Source organism: Seriola lalandi, unplaced genomic scaffold (assembly GCF_002814215.2).
Source record: "Seriola lalandi dorsalis isolate HSWRI2012SDOR001 ecotype SW California unplaced genomic scaffold, Sedor1 jcf7180002054374, whole genome shotgun sequence".
Taxonomy (NCBI): Eukaryota; Metazoa; Chordata; class Actinopteri; order Carangiformes; family Carangidae; genus Seriola; species Seriola lalandi.
Window position 1 is genome coordinate 446,986 of NW_019524927.1, and position 22,098 is coordinate 469,083.

The 22,098-nt window shown below is 42.6% G+C and overlaps 1 protein-coding gene across 2 annotated transcripts in view; it reads left to right on the plus strand.

Annotated features, from left to right (window-relative positions):
* The window catches only part of cdk6 (cyclin dependent kinase 6), a 34,872-nt gene that overhangs the window by 7,208 nt on the left and 5,566 nt on the right, over nucleotides 1-22,098 (plus strand). For both annotated transcript variants that reach the window (XM_023408838.2, XM_023408839.2), the window contains 2 exons: nucleotides 3,030-3,197; nucleotides 16,796-16,905. In XM_023408838.2, the coding sequence (XP_023264606.1) occupies nucleotides 3,030-3,197; nucleotides 16,796-16,905 (278 nt within the window). The remainder of the gene's footprint in view (nucleotides 1-3,029; nucleotides 3,198-16,795; nucleotides 16,906-22,098) is intronic.

Consider the following 22,098-nt stretch of genomic DNA (forward strand, 5'->3'; position numbering starts at 1 on the left):
CCCCCCAACCCCCCACCCTCACACACCGGCGCAATTCTGACGTTGGAAAAGTTTGGGAGAGGAGTTTTCCGACGCTGTCCAACAAGGACTTTGTTTAAAGCATACTGACCCCTTAAGGCACACCTCCTTCCTTTGCTTTCTCCTAACATCCATACAGCCGGAGCCTTGAGGGGACAAAAGGACAATGAAGGAGTGACAAGATGACCCAGGCACCATCCCCTGTTATTTCTAGGACAGTGGATATTGCACAGTAACCCCCAGTGTGCCCCCCTCCTCAATAACTTCATCTGCCCCTGGGTATACCAGATGACACCAGATTATGTCCAACAATCCCTCTAGCCATCTGATTAAATGCGTAACTCCTCAGTGTTATCCTTGAATGCCCTAAACCAAGGTAAAACATTCATCCTCGGCCAAAGACCCTAAACCAAAAAGAACAGGCATACTTTTCCTCAAAACCTATCTACCCCCAGCACCAGACACCCCACCCTGGCCCAGCCTGTCCACTTCAGTCCCCCACCCTCCACCACCCACTCAGCCTTACTCAGACTCAAGACCCACCACATGGTCATTGATGAAAGAGGCCCTCCTCCAGGAATCAAATGAGCTGGAAGGACATCAAGCAGCCAGGCTGCCCCAGCCTCAGTGCTCCTCAGCCGGGCCAGCGCTTGGGTCTCACCCACCCTTCTCTGTCGCCATCGTCCAAGCTTCCACAACTCCATTCTGTGGGCCCATAAAGGGGGAGGTTAATGAAGCATGGGGAGGGAATTACACTAACGCTAACCGGCAGATGTCCCATATTGTGCCTAGCTACAATAAACAATATGGCTGCCTCTGGTACATTTGCATTAGAAAGGGAGGCGCACTCAGAAAGCCATGTTTTGACTGCATCTTGCAGAGGGCTGACTACTTTTTTTCTTGGTCCTCCTGTTTTTTCAGGGTCAGATCTGTTGCCTTTTTGTGTGATTTTTGTTTCCTCCTGGCCAAGTTGTTTGTGGGGTTTTTTGGTTGAGGTGTTGCCAGTTGAAGACAGTTGTGTGTTGAGCAACTCTTGTGAGTTTCTTTGCTGCTGGAGTCAGCTTTGTGTTGTTTTTGTGTGAGGTGGATCACTTTTGCAGTCTGTGTCACATGTGATCTTAAACTTTGAGGCAGTATTTGACTATTTTAATTTCCAAATGTTTGATTTCCCACAGGCTGTGCTGCAAGTTATGCTGTTTAAAATAGTTGACATATTTTGCGGTTCTCCGCTGTGAGGGTAATTGATACAGCAGAGAAGATGGCACTCAGGCCAAGGGGCCAAGATTGTTTGTGTGTTTGTCCAAGAGTCACACTTCTGAGATAATTAGTGTTTACTAGGAAATGCTTCTGAAAGGAAGCACGGTGAAATGGCTATTTAAAGCAGAGAGGAACTGATGGGGGGGGGGGGGGGGGGGGGGGCATGCTATTGTGTCAGCCACCCTCAATACACACACACACAAAATAACCAACTGCCTGCCTCTGTCCTATGGCCCTGTCTGTCTGCTGCCCCACTCGCTAGGTCATGGCTGGATGGAGATGTAGAAAGGAAGGTCTGTTTATGCATCCTGCCTGCCCTTGGTCAGAGGTCACCCACACATGTGCATACTACACACACACACACACACACACACATTTAGATGCACATGTTACATTAACACAACCCCAGGGGGACATTCAGTTTGTGTGTGTGTATACATGCGCGCACACACATCAGTCCCCATCTCTACAGTGCTGTGGGGGGGGGGGGGGGCGCCCGTCTCCTCCACTATGGCCAGCACAGCAGCCAGCCCCGCGCCGTTTGCTAATGTTTTCTGCTTGAGTGTGCAGACCCCTTTGACTCACTCACCAGCTGGTCGGCAAGTGAATAGAGCTGCGGGCTCAGGTCCATTTCACTTGTGAGGTCTTGGCGGAGGGTTTTGGGGGTGTGTGTAGGGGGCATGTGTGTGTGTATAGAAGAGAGTGTGTGTGTATTTTGGAGGGGGGTGTATGGTCAAGGGTGCAGCACACCCAGCATCACAGTATTTCACTTCACTAACATCTCTTTTCTCTTTCATCTCCGCATTGTTCCCTTTAACACGGTTGGTTTTCAAAGAGACTAAATGATTGTTGAGATTTAACGTTTTTAAATCATTTTTGTATGTTATTAGGTCTTCACCTGAAATAGTCCCTAGATGTTATTTGATCAAACAGTCTGTCATAGCTCTGCCAAAACCACCTCACCACAATTCCTTGTAATAACTTGTTATTTGTTTACAGGTGCAGGACCTGTTTGAGAGAAATTCGGTTTGAAAAGAACAAGTCTAAGCTGGTTTCGACATAGTTCATTCCTGTTCGCACCAGTTTACTTTTGTTAGTCTTTCATGGATGCAGTGCCTATGGCCATTTCTGAGGTCAGCTTTTGGGCATAAAAAGAGAGCCAACGCCAATTAACTCAAGCAGGACAGCTGCTGAGAAACAGAGATCCATGCTTGTACAGAGCGGGGCCTCTCTCTGCCTCTACCATTTGTGTGTGTGTGTGTGCATGTGTGTCAGTTATCAAACATCTGCCACAGTCAACAAGAAAAGACACAGGCCTCGTCTGGTTAACTCCCTCCCTACCCCAATGTTTCAGCCATTCTACTTAACTTCTCCTACAGGTCCCATTCAGGCCTTTTGTTGCCTGGTTTAGCTGAGGAATTAATTCAAATTCAAATGTTGCTGTAGAGGTGCAAGGTCATGAAACCATCTGTCTTCGACATTTTGTAAGGACAATTAAGGCAGAACTTTGTAGGAAATTAAATTCATCAGGTCAATTTTAATCATTCAGAGCCACCATATGAAAAATCTGATCAAACTGAAACCATCTGGTCTGTGCCGTTTGCTCATTACTGTCATCTTATCATGACCTTCAACCTTGACCTTAATATCTTCAAACTTAAATCATCCTCATTTTCACTTCACTGTAATAATTTGGTGTCCTTGTCCACTGTCTCTCTCTCCTTGTCTCTTCCTTCCGCCTTGTTATCATACAGGATATGATGTACCAGCTGCTCCAGGGGCTGGACTTCCTGCATTCACACCGCGTGGTCCACCGTGACCTAAAGCCCCAGAACATCCTGGTCACCAGCGGAGGACAGATCAAACTGGCCGACTTTGGCCTAGCCCGCATCTACAGCTTCCAGATGGCGCTCACCTCCGTGGTGAGTTATGTTGTTCGTACATCTGAACACAGTGGGACTCATTCAATAGTTTCTTGCAACAGAGTTCTCAAAACAAACACTCCCAAATACTGCGAGCCCATGGTTTCACAAAAGATGAACCAAAAGTGGGTCGCAGGATGTTTTAACTGGGTCACAGACACAAAAAGACTTGGACAGGGGAATATTACATGATCAAATAAATGGAGGGTGATGACGTTATGTGAAGTTTTTGACCTGGTACGAGTGGAGTTCTTCTGCACCTGTCTACTTTGGTGAATATTAAATACTCTCCTTCATGCTTGTCAGCTATTTAAGTGTCAGATTCCAAATCTCTTTGTCAGCATAACCGGCATATCTCTTGCTGGAATATCATTTTGCTGTAACATACTCATATAAGTTTTTGAGCTTTTTTTCAACAGACAGGAGGCAACATATAATTGAGTAATCTAGATACTTTTTCAAATAACCACTGTAAGCACACTTTGATTTTTGATTCGATTACCAATGGGTTGCCTCTTTCTTTTATTCAAGTCTAACTGACCTAGAAAGTGTACTCTGGTGTGCGCATTGTGTCTGCTTTTCAGCTTTTTACAGTACTACAACACTGACAGCATCATTCTCATCATGACTTCTTAATCGAGACACACACACACACACACAGAAACACACCGCCTTGAACCCTCCCATCTCCAGAGAATTAAATGAAAAGGGTCTAATGTGATGTAGCGGGCACTTACAGGGCATCAGCGGGTAGCTCTGCAGCACTGGGCCAAATGATAGGGTTTCTCTGTGTAAAGTGAGAGCCAAGGGCCCCCGCGGCCTGTCTCAGGAATCCCTCAGTGGTTGTCGCAGACAGGGATGGAACAGACGAGGAGAGACAGACACCCCTCCCTTCCCAGTGTCGGTGCTTTGATGTTCAACTGTTGAGCTCTGGGCTCTGATGACCAGATAATATAGAGAGAGACTGAAAGGAGTCTTTGGAAGAGCTTGAAATAAGGAGAGATGAGACCTTTAAGATTAAGGTAGCCAGCTCAGTAGCTCCATACCTTTTTTTTTTTTAAAAAGCCTTTATTTGCCAAGAGAGGGTTTTGTTATCTGTTCCACATTCACACAGACACATGCATGTATGCCTTTTAACTCCTTCGCCAATCAACCTGACCAGTCCCAACCTATCAGGTGCATTTGTTTTTGATGAATAATTCGTGCTTTTGGTTTGTTTCACTTTGTCTGAGTGTGATACTAGACAAGACAGAGGTGTAATCAAACTGACAAAAGTGTAAATAGCATGAGGAGTGTAAGAGACAAATATTAAATACTTGGTGTTAGCCAGGAGTGATTGACCTACTTTCTAAAGTTACCCAATAAGCAGCCCAATACAATATAAATACAACAGTGTAAATAGGTTAATGTTACTCAATCAGCAGATGAGGCATCAGAATAACATGGGAGTTCCGATCAGCGGTTGGAGCTGATGGCTCCAAGTTAGCAACACTCAGGAGAACATAGTCTCTCATCCAGCTGTGCAGCATCTGCCCAGCTACAGTAAATATAAACATCCTGTGGGAAAGAACGCAAACACTTATTCTTCTCTCAGCATCAGAATAGACTGGCACACGCGTCCATGCTGTTGCCACTGCTCAACAAGAGATGAGCAGCCGGGCTGCTGGACACCAGCAGGTGCTCCTCCTTTCGTATCAACTGGAAATGACATATATACTGTGTGTGTCTCACTACATAAAGACTTGTGCTCTGTGACGGATTTCTTAAAGATGGCAAATGCGCAATTTTTTGAAAACCATAACATAAAGCAGTTTAAGTCATGGTAAATCTGGTTCATTGAGAGTCAAGTTAAAAACCTATTACTCTGCATACAGCAACTCAGGTGCTGGTGACAACATGAAATCCAGCAGCAATGAAACCCTCGACACCCTACCACACACAAAAAGAAGCCATGTTATTTACTTCAGATTTCTTTATTGTACTAATTAAACATAAGTGAACTACAACATTTTGTTCCATGGCTTCATCTTAGCTTTTTGCAATATAACAGCTTTTCACTAAGGTAGCTCATTCAGCCTTTGACATGTTTATATTTCTTGGCGCACAGATAAAAGTAGCTATAATGGGCTATTTTCAAAAATGTATTCTTAATTTATATTTATTATACCTATATTATGCTTATTATTCATTATTCAGTCATTATATGAACAATAGATGAGTTTTAGATCTCAGGAAGCCAAGCCAAGCAACACATCAGAGGAAAACGTAACGTTTGTTCAGTAGAACCAGTAATGAATACAAATTTTAATTGGAATTTATTTAGATTTTTGATCACTGATGTTGTGAAGATGCGGTTACTGATAAAGTGATTGTCACTATTATCAGATATCATTTATAAGAAAGTACTGATAAATATCTGTTTTAAATGTCAGGAGAGATTGTTGTCAGTTGTGGCACTGACTTTTTTCTCTTTGAGTAATGTGTGATTGTAGTCCAGGCCCCAACCACTAATTTCTCAATATCATTATCAGGGGTAATTTCTATGATTAAGATAAGTATTTTCTCGGTTAATGTCTATAATTTATCATTCCGATAATACACAGCTGACTCTCAGAGGAAGTCATACCTAACCCTAAAATTTATATATAATTACAAAATATTCAGTACAAGTGTGGTTTCACAGGAGGTTTTGTTCTGTGAGTAGATTTTAGACTTTATTTATGACTAGGTACTACATTTTGTCGAGGGATGAATACTTAAGGGGAATTCACCTTTAGTTTTGAGTGACATATATCAAGCCCCCGAAACTACTCGCACACACAGAGGCACTTAACATGTGAATCTGTTTGCACACAAACTCACACACTTATTTCCTTCCTCGGTTATAGAGATTGGGCCACAAAAATGAGATGGAAGTTGTGTGTGTGTGTGCATGTGTGCGTGTGTGTGCGCATGTGAAAGAGAAAGAGTATGCGTGCGTTACTGCATGCATGCGCAGCAGCGGAGCGCTGCAACGTGAGCACGGGATCTTCGGTTCCAGATGAATGTTCCTGTGTCTGGAATCCCCCTATCAGTCCAACACACACACACACACATATACATAAACACATGCGCACGCACACACACACACACACACACACACACACACACATGCACACACACAGTCTCCATTCATCCATTCAGTGTTTCCTGCTGCTAATAAAAGCAGATAATCTACACTGTTTTGCAGCACACATGTACACAAATACACACACTGTTTAAGAGGATCTTCCCCTTTGCCCAACAGACCAGCAGTTACTTATTTAGTCACCTAATGCCACCGTTACTGGCAGACAGATGGGCTTTGGAGAACTGCTGTTGCTTAAGCGAACAAGACACTTCTCTCTCACTTTCAATTTGATTCATTTAGCACTTCTAGAATGACAAGATAGCTGAAGTGAACATTTGCATAAAGTCGTCAAAAACAGTCCCTCACTCCTCTTTTTCTTTCCAATGTCTCTAACTGAAAGTAGCACTCTTGTTCTTTCTGCTGATGATTTACCAGCATTGTTGAACTTCTCTTTTTGTGATGAATTTGCTTTTCTCACCAAGCAACGTGTTGGCTTGTTAATAAGTCATTGACAAAAAATGCGATCTGGGTGTGTGTATAAAAAAAAAAAACGTGTGGATTCTGGGTGCATTTGAACATGCATGGTTGTGTGTCACTGATGGTCCCATCGCCATCACTCACCTACTATGTTGAGAGAGAGAGAGAGAGAGAGAGAGAGAGAGAGAGAGAGAGAGAGAGGGGACCACCCATTGGGTTGGTACAGGGGTCCAGATTAGGCTGCCCCTGGCAGTCCCTAGGGGTCTGTTGCTTTGTTGATGGTTTTTTAATGACCCCAGTCTGGCTACAGCCTCATTGTGCTGCCATGAGTGACAGGCAGATGGGAAAAACTGATGGGTTAATCTGACATACCAGAAAAAAGTGGAGAGGGATCTTTTCTCAGTCCATCCCTCTGAGATCCGATTTCTGCTAAAGCACTTTAGGGAAAACCATTTCTTTTGATGTTGTTTGAATTCGGAATAAAAAGGTACCGCAAATTTTTATACAAAATACAACAACGAAGAGTCCGCAGTGTTGCAGAAATTCCTTTGTGTACTGGAGTGTTAAAACATGACTTATTAACATTGCGCGAGTTTGATCAAAGATCCTGATAAATATTTGAAGTTAGAAGGAAGCCTCCCATCATCTGATGTGGACTTGTCTAAATCAAAGTGGAGGAACATTAAAATGAAAACATCCTAAGGCTAAAAATAGCTTCTAACTGGCCGAGTGTGGAAAGCCTCAGTTAGGTGGGTCAGTCCTAACTTTAGGACTCCTAAGTATTTAGTCTAAGAGTAACTACTGGCTCTTAAATTTGTGAGAATTTAAATGTATGAGTCCATAAACCTAGAATCATTCAGCTGCCTCTGGCATTGCACCTTTTCACATCACTGTATTGGAAAAATATAACTTGTTTAAATACAAATAATGAACTTGATTGAGGTCAACCCCACCTATTCTTGTAGTGTAAGAGTTCTCTCAGTTCCTCAGTAAAACTTGTTCTCAGCAGCTTTGTGAATAGCTCTTAAGAAGGGTGTCTTAGTGAGGAGCTTTTAGCTCCATTTAGAAGGACTGAATATGGTCCTTGATCTGGAGGGGACAGAGGAGTAGAGGTTAGGTCAGGTGTTCTTTTAAAAACATACAAAAGATAACCTGCAGGAACCTGACCGTGGTGGTCTTTCTATTGTCACCGTCCAAACTTTGGCAACCATTATAATACAAGGCTGACTGGATGGTCCCATGAAACCCATTAGTTTCCACTCTCATGCATGTCATGCGCATGTCTTTGCCTGTCAAATTGGATTTGGAAAACTCAGGGGGAATGCCACCAGACTTTAATGTTGGCACTTCTTGTTGTGTTTTTCTGGTTTGAAACCAAAATAAACTGAAGGGTTGCCCTAATTTACAGGAGACAGCAGGATAACTTTATTAGTTAATAAATAAATTAGTTCATAAATATTTGTATGATATTAAATTTATGACTTTATTTTTAAATGTCTTTCGTCTTGCCTCTGAGCTTATCTCTTAGTCTGGTGGTTGAGTTACGTGATAGCCAAAGGGAATTTTACGACTCTTCAAGCCTGCTCTTTTAAGTCTTGTTCAGTGAAATAATTGCTTCTACTTTTTTGTATACATAACCCAATGAACCAAATATTATCAGTCTTATCATTAGTTGTTTTTTTTTTTTTTTTGAAATAGTATCTTCTGAGACAATCTGTACAGTCACTGTCAGAGTTTCCAGTCAATGTTGTTGGTGACATGCAGAGGAGTGAAATTGTTACCTGATCAAAGGTATTTTCCCAATTCTTCCCCTAGTTCCCTCTACTTATAGGCCTCCCACTACGTTTACCAGAATAAGACACCCATATCTCAGACGACATTAAACAAATTGAAACCAGATTTCCTGCCCGCGCTCGAACAGCAGACGGGCTTTTACAATACAAAGCTTTCAAGAGCAGTCAGACTCTATTCAGTCTGGATTTGTATTTTCACTGTGAAGGTGTTTCCCATTTCTGGGCCCTTCTTTGACTGAACATCAGTTAAATCTGTGGGTGTGGGTTAGGGGAGAGGGAAGATTGGTGTGCTTTCACTTGTGGCACGTTATGATAATCATATGCGATGGTGATGATACTGCAGATACAACGTCTTTCAGGCAAACATTGTTGCTCGTTGATAATGGGTTTTCACTCCTTTGACACTTGCTATTTTAAGTGGAGCTTTCAGACAATGATTTGAAGAAAACCTCGCTTCAAAGCATGATGTCTCTGGGCTCCAGAGTATATCACAGAGTATATCATACATGCAGGTTCAGAAACGAAGAATGATGAAACTGAAATTTCTCAGTGATGACAAAGGACGAACTGGACAGTCATGTCTGTGAATCTGTTCCTTTGCCAGACAATGTGTTTCTACTCTGGACCGACCAAAAAGCAGGCAGGCAGGCAGCAGTGGGGAGAGGGAGGGGGAGGGGGGGAACCCTTGCACTGCACTGCACGCAGGAGAGCACGTGCAGCACTCTCTGGGAATGTTTAGATATCTCCTCAAACGGCTCCGCATGGGAAAAAAAGGAAAAGTCATCCTCTATGCTTTGACTGCAGCCGGCTGGAGCAAAGGGGCTGGCCCCAATTTGACATAAGCAAACACACACGGTACACTCACTCAACCACACACACACATAAATGAACAGGGATATACTGTACATACACACATTCAAGCGCAGACAATCGCATTGTTATGAGTGTTTGTACACATGCACACAAATACACACCCTCACATGCACTGTGCAGTTCTCCAGTGTGTCCCCCTACACACACACACACACACACACACACTCTCTCTCTCTCTCTCTCTCTCTCTCTCTCTCTCTCTCTCTCTCTCTCTCTCTCTCTCTCCTCTACAGTTCACCGTATTAATTGTCGACGGTCTCTTGGCAACCTTCCTAGTTGGGAAAAGGGGGTACTGATTGGTGTGCGCATGGTGCATGTGTATACACATATACACACACGCGCACACACACACACCGGCATCTGGATATTAAAGCCTTGTCTGTACCAGCAATGGCAAAAGGGAGAGGAGGGGGAAAAAAAGAGAAAAAATTACAGCATATATCAGGAATTTTCCAGCTAATGATGTGCGGATGTGGTAGCACTGGAGAGAGAGAGCCACTGACTGTGCTGTCTTTGTTTCGCTCGCCGAGGGCCCCATGCTGCATTCCTGTACGCTGTGCATACTTTGGCAACAGTTGTGGTGCCCCTTTTTTCTGTTTCACTGTATACAGTTTGTGTGCTGCTCTTGCACTTTTCTGTCTGGCGCTGTAACTCTGTCTCTCCCGCCCTCCCTCTGTCTCAATCTACCTCTCCCCCCACCCCATCTCTCTCTTAAATCTTCCCTCTTTCTCTCCTTCCTTATGTCCTTTCTTGGCCCAGTACAGCAGTATTGTTGCGACTGTAAATTGTCCTTTATGCAGAACAAAAGAGGGAAAGTGAGGGAGGAGTGAAATAATGGTGTTTACAACATGGCTGACTGTTGGAGCTTCGAATGGGGCCTCTCTGGAGACACAACATCATAGCCTCAGCTCCACTGTTCTCTCTGAGCGCATAGTTTTGCTCATATTATTATTATTATAACATCCGCTGCTTCTCCCATATGTGGCCTTCCTATACAATGTGTAGCCTTTATCGCTTTTCCTTTGAGATTCACTTAGGAAGGCTTTAATTTGAGGTGGATTGCTTTCAGGAATGTAATCAAATTCTATCTTAACACTCAAAGTATGAAACACTCGAGCCATTGAGAATGAACTGCACTGCATGTTTATTCCTTTTTAGTCAGTAACTGCCGAAAGTTTAAACTTCCAATCATTCTCTTATTGATTCAATCAACAACAGTTATATATAGCCTCTTCTGCATCCGAAGGATTTGTCTACGAGTGTGCATGTGTGTGTAGATGGTATGTGTCTGTGTGTGCAGTGGTGCTCTTTCATCCTGAGCTTCCTCAGTGAGAGAGAATGTAAACACGGGCCCCTGGCCAAGCTCCATCAGCCCCAGTGCCTCCGGTGCTGCAGCCCTTAGCCCCGGCCTCAGTCATCCTCATGGGATCAGGTCACTGTAAAGATCCATATGGAGTGTGACACAACGCTTGTGTCATGACAGTGGTGGCGAGAGTTGATTTAAAAAAAAAAAAAAAAAAAAAAAAAAAAAAAAAAAAAAAGAAGAAGATAGAGGTGAGGGATGAATGAATGTGGCTCTTAACAAGTCCATGATTTGAAAACTAATTCTGGTTTATTACAATATAGTTCTTATTTCTATAGTATTTATAATTTCTTTAGGTTATTAAAGGTTTGTACTCATGAGAGTCATTGATGAGATCCAGGAACATGGCGACATGACCAGAACAAAATCTGATCAGTCAAGAAATAAAAGGGGTCAGAAAGGAATAGTTTAAAACTTTGGAAAATATGTTTATTTGCTTTACTACGGATAATGAATACCACTCATGTCTTTAAATATGTAGCTAGACCACCAAGCAATTAGCTTAGCTTTCAGTCAAAGCAGGGGGAACAGCCAGTTTATCTCCGTACAAAGTTTGAAAAGTTCTTGTTTTACTGTTTTAAACGAAGAACATATACAATTATTGAGCTTTTAGATGCTGGTAGGCAAATGTTAATACCTTTGGACAGAGCTAGCTACCTAGGTAGGTTAACTCCTTGCTGTTGTTTCATATTCAATGGACAGACATGGGAACGATATCAATCCTCTTCTTTATCTCTCTGCAAGAAAACAAATAAGAGTATTTCCCAAAATGTCAACCAATCCCTTTAACCATATTATCTAACCCATTTAATTTGGAGGGGAACTTGAAAGTATGCGCACCTGAAATGTACAGCAGGTCGAAGTTGAACAAAGTTAGTCTTGAAACTGGACACTTTGTTTGGCTATCGAGGTTGTTTAAGACTTGCATGAGTAAGTTGCGGCTTCCTTTTCTTGACCTGATGAAGAAACCTCGGGGTAAGAAACAGAAGCTGCCCTCGTGAGATGCTGCTGCGTTCTCAGGGTTAAGCAGTTTGGTTAGTAAGTTTTCAAATTAGGAATAGGAATGATTACAACATCTACAAAAATGAAAAACGTTATCCATTTAACATCAAACACATGCTTCAGATAACTTGCATACATTTGCAGACACTCAAACACAAAAGCATTTGGCATCCAAGTGCATTGGTCCAGGCAAAAGCAGGTGCTCTCACAGTCACGTGCAAGTGCTCACACATAACACAAACCAAACGCCCCCGTGCTCACATGCATGCACTCCATTGTCATACTCCTCCGCTGTGCATGCGCAGTGCACTGGTGGCACAGGTCCGGATGTTGCATGTCAGACGGGCTTGGAGGTCCAGCCCAGGAGGTCTGGAGGTCCTCTGGGGCAGGAGAAGCCATTTCCTCCCCAAAAGCGGAGCGGGGAGGAGAGAGCACCAGTGGGGAGGATGGTGGTGGTGGTGGTGGTGGTGGTGAGGGGGAGGATGCTCTCAGCAGAAAGGAATTCCCAGAATGTTGTCCTTTAATCTGGAGTCAGCCTCTCACACTCTCTCTGTCTCTCAGTCTAACTCTCTCTCTTCGCTCCCTCTGCTTTATCTGACTACCTCCAGCTTTTCTGTTACCATGAGGGAGGGGTTGTGTGTGTGTATGTGGGGGGGGGTTGGATAGGCAGAGAGACGGATTGAAAATGCAAAGCAGCTGACCTAAGGGCGAAACACTGTGTTGCACAGTTTTAAGGCTGACTCACTGTCTCTGTGTCTTGACTGTCCAACATACTCTGTGTATGAGTCTGTATCTGTTTTCATGCAGCCCAGACAGGGGAGGGAGAGCAGGAGAGGGTAATGAAGGGATATGTGAAGCAGAACAGAGAATGAGAGGGGTGAGAAAGAGAGGCCAAAGAAGAAGGAATGCAAACGTGGTTGGAAGAAGAGGAACGGAAAGGACAGAAAAAAGCAACATTGCAATTGGAGCATGTCCTTTTTCTTTTTTACAACTGACGATGTGTTATCATCTCCTTGTAAACGGTTATTAAGTTGTGTGTTTAGGCCATGACTCAAAGCATGTTCTTTTGTCTGGGTAATAGTTTTGAGATATTCAGTATAACAGACTTGAGCCTTTAGTATTTGTGGAGAGTGTGAAACTATGTGTATGATCAAAGTGCATTCATGGACATTACAGGCTCTCCATCTGTTACATGTAGACTTAACTGTGTCTCAGACATATGTGTTTTACAGACTCAGGGGCTTAGAGAAACAGACAGAGTAAGAGACTAGAGAAGGAACAAGAGATTGTAGGAGAGAGGGAGGAGGTAGGAAGAAAAGGGTGAGGAGGATTGCTGAGTGGAAAGCAGTGCTGACAGTAGACTGTTTGTTTGGAAATGAAAATGAGCACCCTGAAGCTTTAAATCTGAGGTTTGAGATGAGCCATTTGAGGCGGCAGGCAGTTAATGATTTGAGAATATTAGGCATTAGGTAAATCAAAGAATAGCGGGATACTTATTCAGTTTAAAAAGTAAAGTGATTTTTATTTTCTCAGCAAATCTCTTGAAAAGACAAAAATCAAGAACATTTTGGTCATACTAAAAGGTATTGCCTGCGTAGGCAAAGCCTGATATAGCTTATTAAAAGTAATACATGAGCCACACTATTGCACTGTGTGTCGGCATCTTTTATTATGATGAGTAGCTTATGTTGAGTCAGTGCCACATACATCATCCTGGTACTGTAAATACTAACTAGTGTAAACAGTGTATTTTAGTCTGCAACTGAAAACAGTCTCGAACCACATGCACTAAATAACCTACTGTACCCAAAAGTTTAGGAAAGATTATATATTTGTCACCCTTTAAAAAATAATCAGTAGGGGCAAATGGGCTGAGGTTACAGAGTAATGAAGTCAAAATTTTGAGAGACTTAATGAATTAATGCATTGTTGGTTTTGGTCTTTTCATGGTATTCACTGACAGAAACAGAAACAATTACGACAGGTTCCTTTTTAATGCAGGATGGAGTGAAAGACCACCTTGCTGAAGCTTCACTGCAAAACCAAAACTACTGAAACAGTATGCGACAGTGTAAGTAGTCGGGTGTATTTACAGATTGCAATTAACCTTAACGCATCTATCTTCCGGTGTGTCTGTGAGTGCATGCATGTGTGATATATATGCCTTAATCTGCAGTTGTGGCCAGGTTTTCGAATAACTCTGTGTTGCACTGAGGCGGATATACCCTGAGCTCTAGATCTGTGGTTCTTCCTAGAAGGCTTGATGTGAGCGTGGGTTCACCAGAGCCCTGACTTTTGGCTCTGCAGGGCTACAAACTCCATGTAGTAGACTTAAGTCACATGTATTTGAGCCTGCAGCTGCAAGAGGTACAGGAAGGTGCTGATTGGGTCATATTGTCACTTATGCATCCATCCCCATTTTAAAACGACTTGCATTTGAATGTTTGATGCTTTTAGCAAAGCCAAGTCTTGAATGGTAAAGGGGAAATTGAGATGTGATGTGCCCTGGCTAGATATTAAGTGGAGCACTTGCAAAGAACTTGCAGTTAAAATCATTGAAAGTCAGAAAAAGAAATTCCTGCAAAAATGAAAGCAATGCAGTGTTGAATTGTTAAAAAAAAAAAAAACATCAATGACATTCGGTGGCCTGACTATATGGGCAGCTGTACAACTTCCATTCATGTTTTTTCTTTGAGGTTTCGCTGTTCTAAAAATCCTCAGTGACCTTAACAGTCAGTCTGTTCATTCTCAGTGTATATCTCATTTCTGGTCACGTGGCTGAGCCGACACATCTCAGCCAACTAGCCTCAACTTCCTCCCTATTTCCACTGAAGCAGGAAGCAGGAGATGAGAAAGTGTCACACATCTGCAAAATGCAGCCCCCGGCTCTATTAATAGCGTCATTCAGTTTAGAAGAAAGAAATGTGACTGAACTTTTTATTCCTCTTATCAGTATCAGTGTTGACTGTGCCTTGCTTTAGAATTCCAGCTTGGGGTACTGTTTGGTCAGATTGCAGGTTTTGCTCAGATATATATAACTTCCATTTATGCTACGATTATGAAAAATGCCTATTTTGCGTTGAATTCCTAGGTGGGTAATAAGATATTGCCCTAAAACTTGACTAGATGATAGTTGATGACAGTAGATGATGACTAGATAAATGGTAACATCAGTGTGCAATCATGCTTATGGTGACAAAGCTAACACGCCAATGCTTACCAGTTGCCCCGTCTTAGTTTAGCATGTTAACATTGGTTACTTGGCACCAACCACAAAGTACAGTTGAAGCTGATGGGAATGTCATTAGTTTTGCAGGTATTTGATTATAAATCAAAGTTTTTGGACATGTTGAAATTTTGGCTTGATGATGGCGCTAGAGTCTGTGAATGTCTGTGGGAAATTACATGGCAATCCATCCACAAGTTGTCCACTGAACCACAAATCTCAGCCTGTCTGTGGCGCTGGAAGAAAAATCTGAGGATAATCAAAGTCAGCAGGATTCATCCTCTGGGGATCATGAATATCTGTCCAATTTTTTTAGCAACAAATGTAATACTTGTTGAGTTATTTCAGTATGGAACCAAGCGGTGGACCACCTGGCTGACTTTGCCATAGATAGAGTCATACCACAAACATAGCTAAAACATAACGGGAATTAAATTAGGCAAAGACCAACAAGTGCGCTTATTGAAATACAGGGAGAAAAATCACGTGTTTTCCTGGCAGGATTAAAATTACTGATCAACACATGTAATACATCATCCGACCTCCCCTAGTGAAAGAAATCCTCTCCAAAAGTCAGAACCTTAAAGTTATGCGTGTGCTGACTCCAGCTCAGGAGGCACTTGAGCACATAAGCAAGGACCTGCTTCACTCTTTATTAGTTCATATTTGGCCATCTACATCCTCTGAAGATCATTGCTCTCATATTACCCATACGAGCATGTGGATAACATCTAATCAGGGTATCATTTCCTCATACCCCTGCAGTGAGTCCAAGCCAGCTAATAAAGATATCTAGGTGACACTGCTCTCTTTTTGCTTACAAACATTCGCCTCCGACTCTAAGATCCCGATAAGCACTCTGCAGTGCCTGAAGGGGGGACTGCAGCCAAAAGCTGTTGGAAAAATCTGGAGTTTAGGAAAGCACCTGGAACCAGTCCACTCTCTTACTAGGGGTCACTGAGTTTTGTCTGGAGGCTTTCCCTACTGTAGCTGTTAACAATACTGCTGCTTTCCTGCAGGCTATGGCTACACATATTCTCTCACACACACACATGCACACATGCACGCACGCACACACATTCAGAGCTCCCCATAGAGTTACAGGGACAAATGTGGAAACCATGCTTAGAGTGAAGTGGCACAAAATGGCTGCCATTATACCTCAGGTGGTTGTTTGACACAAGACAGGAAGTGTTGGGTAGTTTTTTTTTTGTTTTGTTTTTTTTTTCTATTTTGGCAGGAAGAAGTGGTAGGGTGGGGTTGTTGATATCAGTTAAAGTCAACCCCATTACCTCTTCATGTAGACATGACATCTGCCAGGTTTAATCCAGTATATTGTTCATTAATGTAATGGGTTGCACACCACGTAGACGCGCGTATACTGTATGTGTAGGTACAGTATTGTGTGTCCCTGGTGGATTGCTGTGGAAAGACTGTGTGATGTGGGTACACCAAAACGGGAGTAGGGAGACATGTCCTGCCAGATATGATTTCATGTCTTACGTAAGCCTAAGATGGGGGCAGAGAAGCATTAACCCTCTGTGTGTGTGTGTGTGTGTGTGTGTGTGTGTGTGTGTGTGTGTGTGTGCGGGTGTGTGTATGAGCCCCCTAGACAGTGACATTTACCTAGCGCTGCTGGCAGGTAAAACTACATGGGAAAAAACTGGAGGTAATTTGTGTTTGTGTCTGTGTATGTAAATTTTGACAATAAGCGTCTTTATGGATTTCTGCTGTGTGTGTGTGTGTTTGTTCAAGGTGGTGACACTGTGGTACAGAGCCCCAGAAGTGCTGCTTCAGTCCAGTTACGCTACACCAGTGGACCTGTGGAGTGTCGGCTGCATCTTCGCTGAGATGTTCAGGAGAAGGTGAGAGCTGCAGAGAGCACGGAGCCAACCTGAGTTGTTTTGACTGAAATGTCGATGTCATTTCTCAGACTGAAAAGTTCACTGGCGCACTGTTTTACACCTGTGTAGGCTTATCGGTGCATTTCTGGAAAAGGGAGGGATCATCGTAGAGAAAGCTGTGGGGAACTTTAGAAGCATCCCTCAATTAGCACAACACCAGACCAATTCGGGCAACTCGGGCGGGGGGGGGGCTGAAAAGTTTGGAGATGTGGTCAGCGATTTAGAGGCCTGGAACCAAGCTACCACTATTCACATATCATTATTTTCAAATTATCCCTTCATTCACCCACTGTTCCGCTTTCACAATGAAATCACACTAAACATTTACACCTCCGCAACTGACAACTGACTTATTAAAAGATTAGCATGTACCATTTTAACATGGAAACAGTTTCACACACTCACTGACCTGCATCAGCACAATGTCCTCACTGCATACAAGCTCACTCTTTATCAGCCACAGTGAACTTACTCTGCTTTGTGCATGAATTGTACTCTACTCAACTCTACTCACTTTGGGGACCAGGTACTTCTCTCCTCACTGCACACCGTATCCCGCTAAATGCAGCATCATTACTATGAAGACGTTGCTCGAAGCGTCTTCAACGTGACCCACGTGCAGAATGGAGGATATCGAAGGGGTACCAAACAGAGAGTACCTCCTCAATTGACCACAGTGTAGTTTTGTGGGTATAGCAAAATGGCGGGTTTGTTTAGATTGTCCCATCTCACATAGTGACGATTTTCTCTGGCCAAATCGGTAGTCTGCAGTGTCTTCACGTCATCTTTTGGTACCACCCCAGCTAGCTTCGAACCACGGTGGAGGTGATACAAAAAAAGTACCATGTATCAGGTACTGTCCACAGCTTTTGCCTGATGGAAAACCAAAAGAGTAGAGTAGATATCATGCAGTGGAAAATGGCTGTATTACATGGAGTCATCAGTCAGGCAGTGTGCCTCCTTTGCTGATGGGTTTACCACATTTACTGTTAAAACAACAGATTATGATCAGTGACCTTACAGGGATGTGTACACACTGTATACACACATTCACATGCTCATTTCCTTGTGACTAGTTCTCCATATGGAGCGATTATCACTGAAGGCCATCTGCCATCTTGTCTCTCCATGAAGTGGTTTTACTGTTTACATGAATACTGATACAAATTATTTAGAAGAGATGTCCCAGATCTGTGTTTGATAAATTTTATTGACCTGGTGTTTCTTCTCAATGGTATCCATATTTGAGATGCAAACTGGGGTCCAAGACAAAGTTGGTAACAAAAGAATTCCATAGAGAAGACTTTTCTATTCCTTTGCATTCACTTTTTATCTTAGCTTATATTCTATATGTTATATTTTCACGGAAAAAACCACAGCCGTCGTTACAGAATCAGTTATTTGGGTGTTACTTGTCGTGTTTTCCTCAAATGACACCTGTCAGATGCGTTGTGAGCATTGAGGAATCACATTTCGGTTGGCTTATCAAACCATTACAGTAATGACAGACTTTCTGCTGTGGTTGCAGCATGCAAGTCTAGATTCTGCTTCTTGGTATAGGTATTTGTCAGTTTGTGGTCTAACGAACTTCACACACTGGAGAGCCAGGCTAATAACGGACCATTTTTCTAAAAAAAAAAAAAAGTTCAACTGCCAGCTTATGCAAGGAAAAAAAGACTTTTCCAGGGCATATGGACAAATTGTGTCATCATAGCCTGAAACTAATGTTAATATTTATGAGCCATAGTCTGTTTAGAAATGTTTCTTGTAATCAACAAATTACTGGTGTCTAGCCAACTCGTAGTGGTGTGCTTTGGAGTAGATAAGAACAGTCTCTCTGAGGTAGGGCTCAGTGCCAGGAGGAGCAGCCCTGCCTCTAAATTGTGCTTCCTTCCCCAACCGTCCTCACACCCCAACATGCGCCCGCTTTGCATGTGGGCCTCAGTGGGCATGTGTAGTCTCTGTTGGGTACAGGGTGACACGGGGTGAAGAGATTGTGCAGTTGTGTGGTATACAGACGGGTGATGTGTTTAAGCCGTTCTGCTCTGTTTGAGTCTCAAGGTTATTTTGTCGACTAAAAAAAATACTTTTGTTGTTGGCCAGAAAACTTGCACAAAATGTTTTCCACATTCACTTCTTTGGTAACTTGGGGGTATTTGGTGTGATATCCAGACAAAACATGTTCCACTGGAAACTATCTGATGTTGTTGTGTCCTTCCCACTCTCTCCTTTTAAAGTAGTTTTGGGGCATATGAAACAGTCTGCTGTAAAAATGGTGACACATAAGCATATTTCAGAGGAGATCTATACTTGAAGTGTTTTCAAATACGATACATTAAGATGGGCCAACAGAAGGGAGGTTGAGAGACAGGGGCTACTTTTTATAAGATTAGTTTCTTACTTTGAGAACAAGATCTTTGATAATTCATTACTGTTATATGTGACTCAGTTATGTAAAGAAAACACTTGAGCTCTCATTTACCACACGCAGTGTTTGACATTATGGTATCTCCCACGTAGGTCAATCAGAATTTGATGATAAAGTGGCGTCAGAGTGTGAAGAGTATTACAGATGGTTTCACTCAGTCTTTGTTGCCCATTGCCTAATACTCCTATATACCATTTCTTAATCTGTTTCTTTGGATTGGATTCAGAGAGTTACTTGATTAATGAATCTGTTGATCGACAAACAATGAATTGGTAACGATTTAGATATTTTAGTTGTTTAGGTCACTGTCTGACTCCAGCTTCTCAGTTGTGAACATCAACTGTTGGCTGAACAAAACAAGTAATTTTGTGGCCTCAAGAAACTGTGATTGGCATTTCTCATTGTATTCTGACATTTTATACACACAACCCTTAACTAATAATGACAATAATCATTAGTTTATCAGCCCAGTCATGGATTTAAAGATGCCAGGATATGATTTAAGCCTGAGACAACATTCCAACTTTTGCCATGGATGTTTATGGAGCTAGGTTTGAAAAGATATATTTGATTTGTTTTATATGCTGAAACAATCAGTTTAATTTAGATTTGCAGTTGCGAGTCTGACTCTCATGTGTTTAAAGAACAGGTAAAGTTGGAGTATAGGCTGCTAGTTAATGTATTCACAGTCACGTTTGCACATAATACTTCAGTGAAGTCTTGAGGTCAGTGGCAGTTGGGTACATTTTCACACATAATGCAATTCAGACCTCATACAACATATGTTAACTGATACAAAGTGTATTTCATGGCTGTGTTACCTTTTCTAGTGTTTAAACAGAATCGGTGTCACTTAAAGTGAAAATTTTAGTGATAATAAGGAACTGACATAAACCAACAGTGACATGTTTGTAACGTGTGAAGAGGAGCTCTGTCCTTCTTTTATGTAGTGTCTCTTTAAGAGCAGGCACAATCTGAATCTGCTGCAATCCTACCTTTCCTGATAGTTGTGTGTGTGTGTGTGTGTGTGTGTGTGTGTGCGTGTGCGCGCACGCACGCACGCGTGTGTGTGTGTGTCTCCAAGTGTCGTGCGTGTGTTTGTCTGTTATCTGGGTTAAGGTACCTCTTCTCTCACCCTGGCACAATAAGCTGTAAAAAGCTTTGGTGTGTGTATATGTGTCAGTCTGGCACCTGTCCAACCTTGCCTTAAGGTGGAAACAAGGCAGATATGGCCATAAAGAGAACACACTCTCTCTCTCTCTCTCTCTCTCTCTCTCTCTCTCTCTCTCTCTCTCTCTCTCTGTGCAGGTGATTAAGATGGCTTTTTAAAAGGCCACCTGCTACAGATTAAAGGGCACCTGGGCGAAGCAGTGAAAGAAAGCACAAGAAAGGGTGATCGAGGGAGAGTGCAGAACAAGAGAAGATGGGAAACGCTGTTTATTGGTTTGCAGTTTTGTTGAAGTGGAGAATATAATTGTTGACAGCTCAAGCACAACAAACCAGATAAGAGCTCACTGGTGGTTTAATTGCCTTTCAGAATAAGTGGTATCTACAGTGACTGCCTTTTCTGGAAATGAATGACTACTTCATCTTAGAAATCTCATCTGAACAATCAGTCGAATCATCTATCGGCAGAAAATGAATTGCTAATAATTTTGATAATTCATAAATAGTCCAATATTTGTGTGTTCCTTCTTAAATGAGAGTACTTGCTGCTTTAATTTAAATTATTTTAAATTGATTAGCCCTTGATTTTGGAAAGCTGGCCAGACAAAATAAGCAATCTGTAGATTTTTTCACAGCTAGTAAGTGTTAAGTGAGTGTAAGTCTCAGCCCCATGCCGGAGCCCCACCAGCTTATCACCTGATGTTGCAGATCAGAAAAGTACACATCTAACCTCAAAAAAATTTTCTTATGACTCACGAAACTTCAAAGGTTTTCCCCCCCAAGCACCTTCTTCTCCACTTTCATCGTCAAACATGCCATTGTAAAAAAAAAAAAAAAAAACTCTTTTAATGACTATGTACTGTAATGAGAATAGTTGGGAGCTTGTTGTCAAAGGAATCTGAGCAAATATCATACAAGTCTGCATCTGCATGACTGGGATAGTGTCGGGGTGAGTCATGATTTGAGTGAATGGGGGAGAGAGAGCGCCTGCTTGTTGACATTCCCCCAATCAAAAAAGCTGAACGTCTTGTGTTAATGGTCCGGGAAAAGCCCCACATCCTTGTTGACTTTCTCACAGTTTGGCGCTCAATTGATAAATCCACAACAACGCACAGCTGCGTGCATGTGTGTTGCGTACACTTACGTTCATTTTTGCAATACATCTAAACTCAGCACAGACTTACATGTCCACCCAGTTCACACTGACTCAGGTTTAAACACATGAAGAAACCACACTCAAACACACACTCCATTTCTTTCTCTCTGTCCATTTCCCACCCCAACAGATTGACGCTCTCACGTGCAAACATGCGCGCACACACACACACACACACACACACACACACATTCCAGAGGTTGTCTCAGTGGAATGTGGGACAGAGCCGTGCTGGCACTAAAGGAAGCGTGACTCAGCTGCCTATCCCAACCCAGTCTCAATCCTCCTTTTGCTGCCATCCGTCTGTGCATGTTTGTGCATATGTACACACACACGTATGTGCACGTGCAAATCTCTGAGTGGGAAACAATCCCCTTTGTGCACGCGTGTGTGCATTTGTACG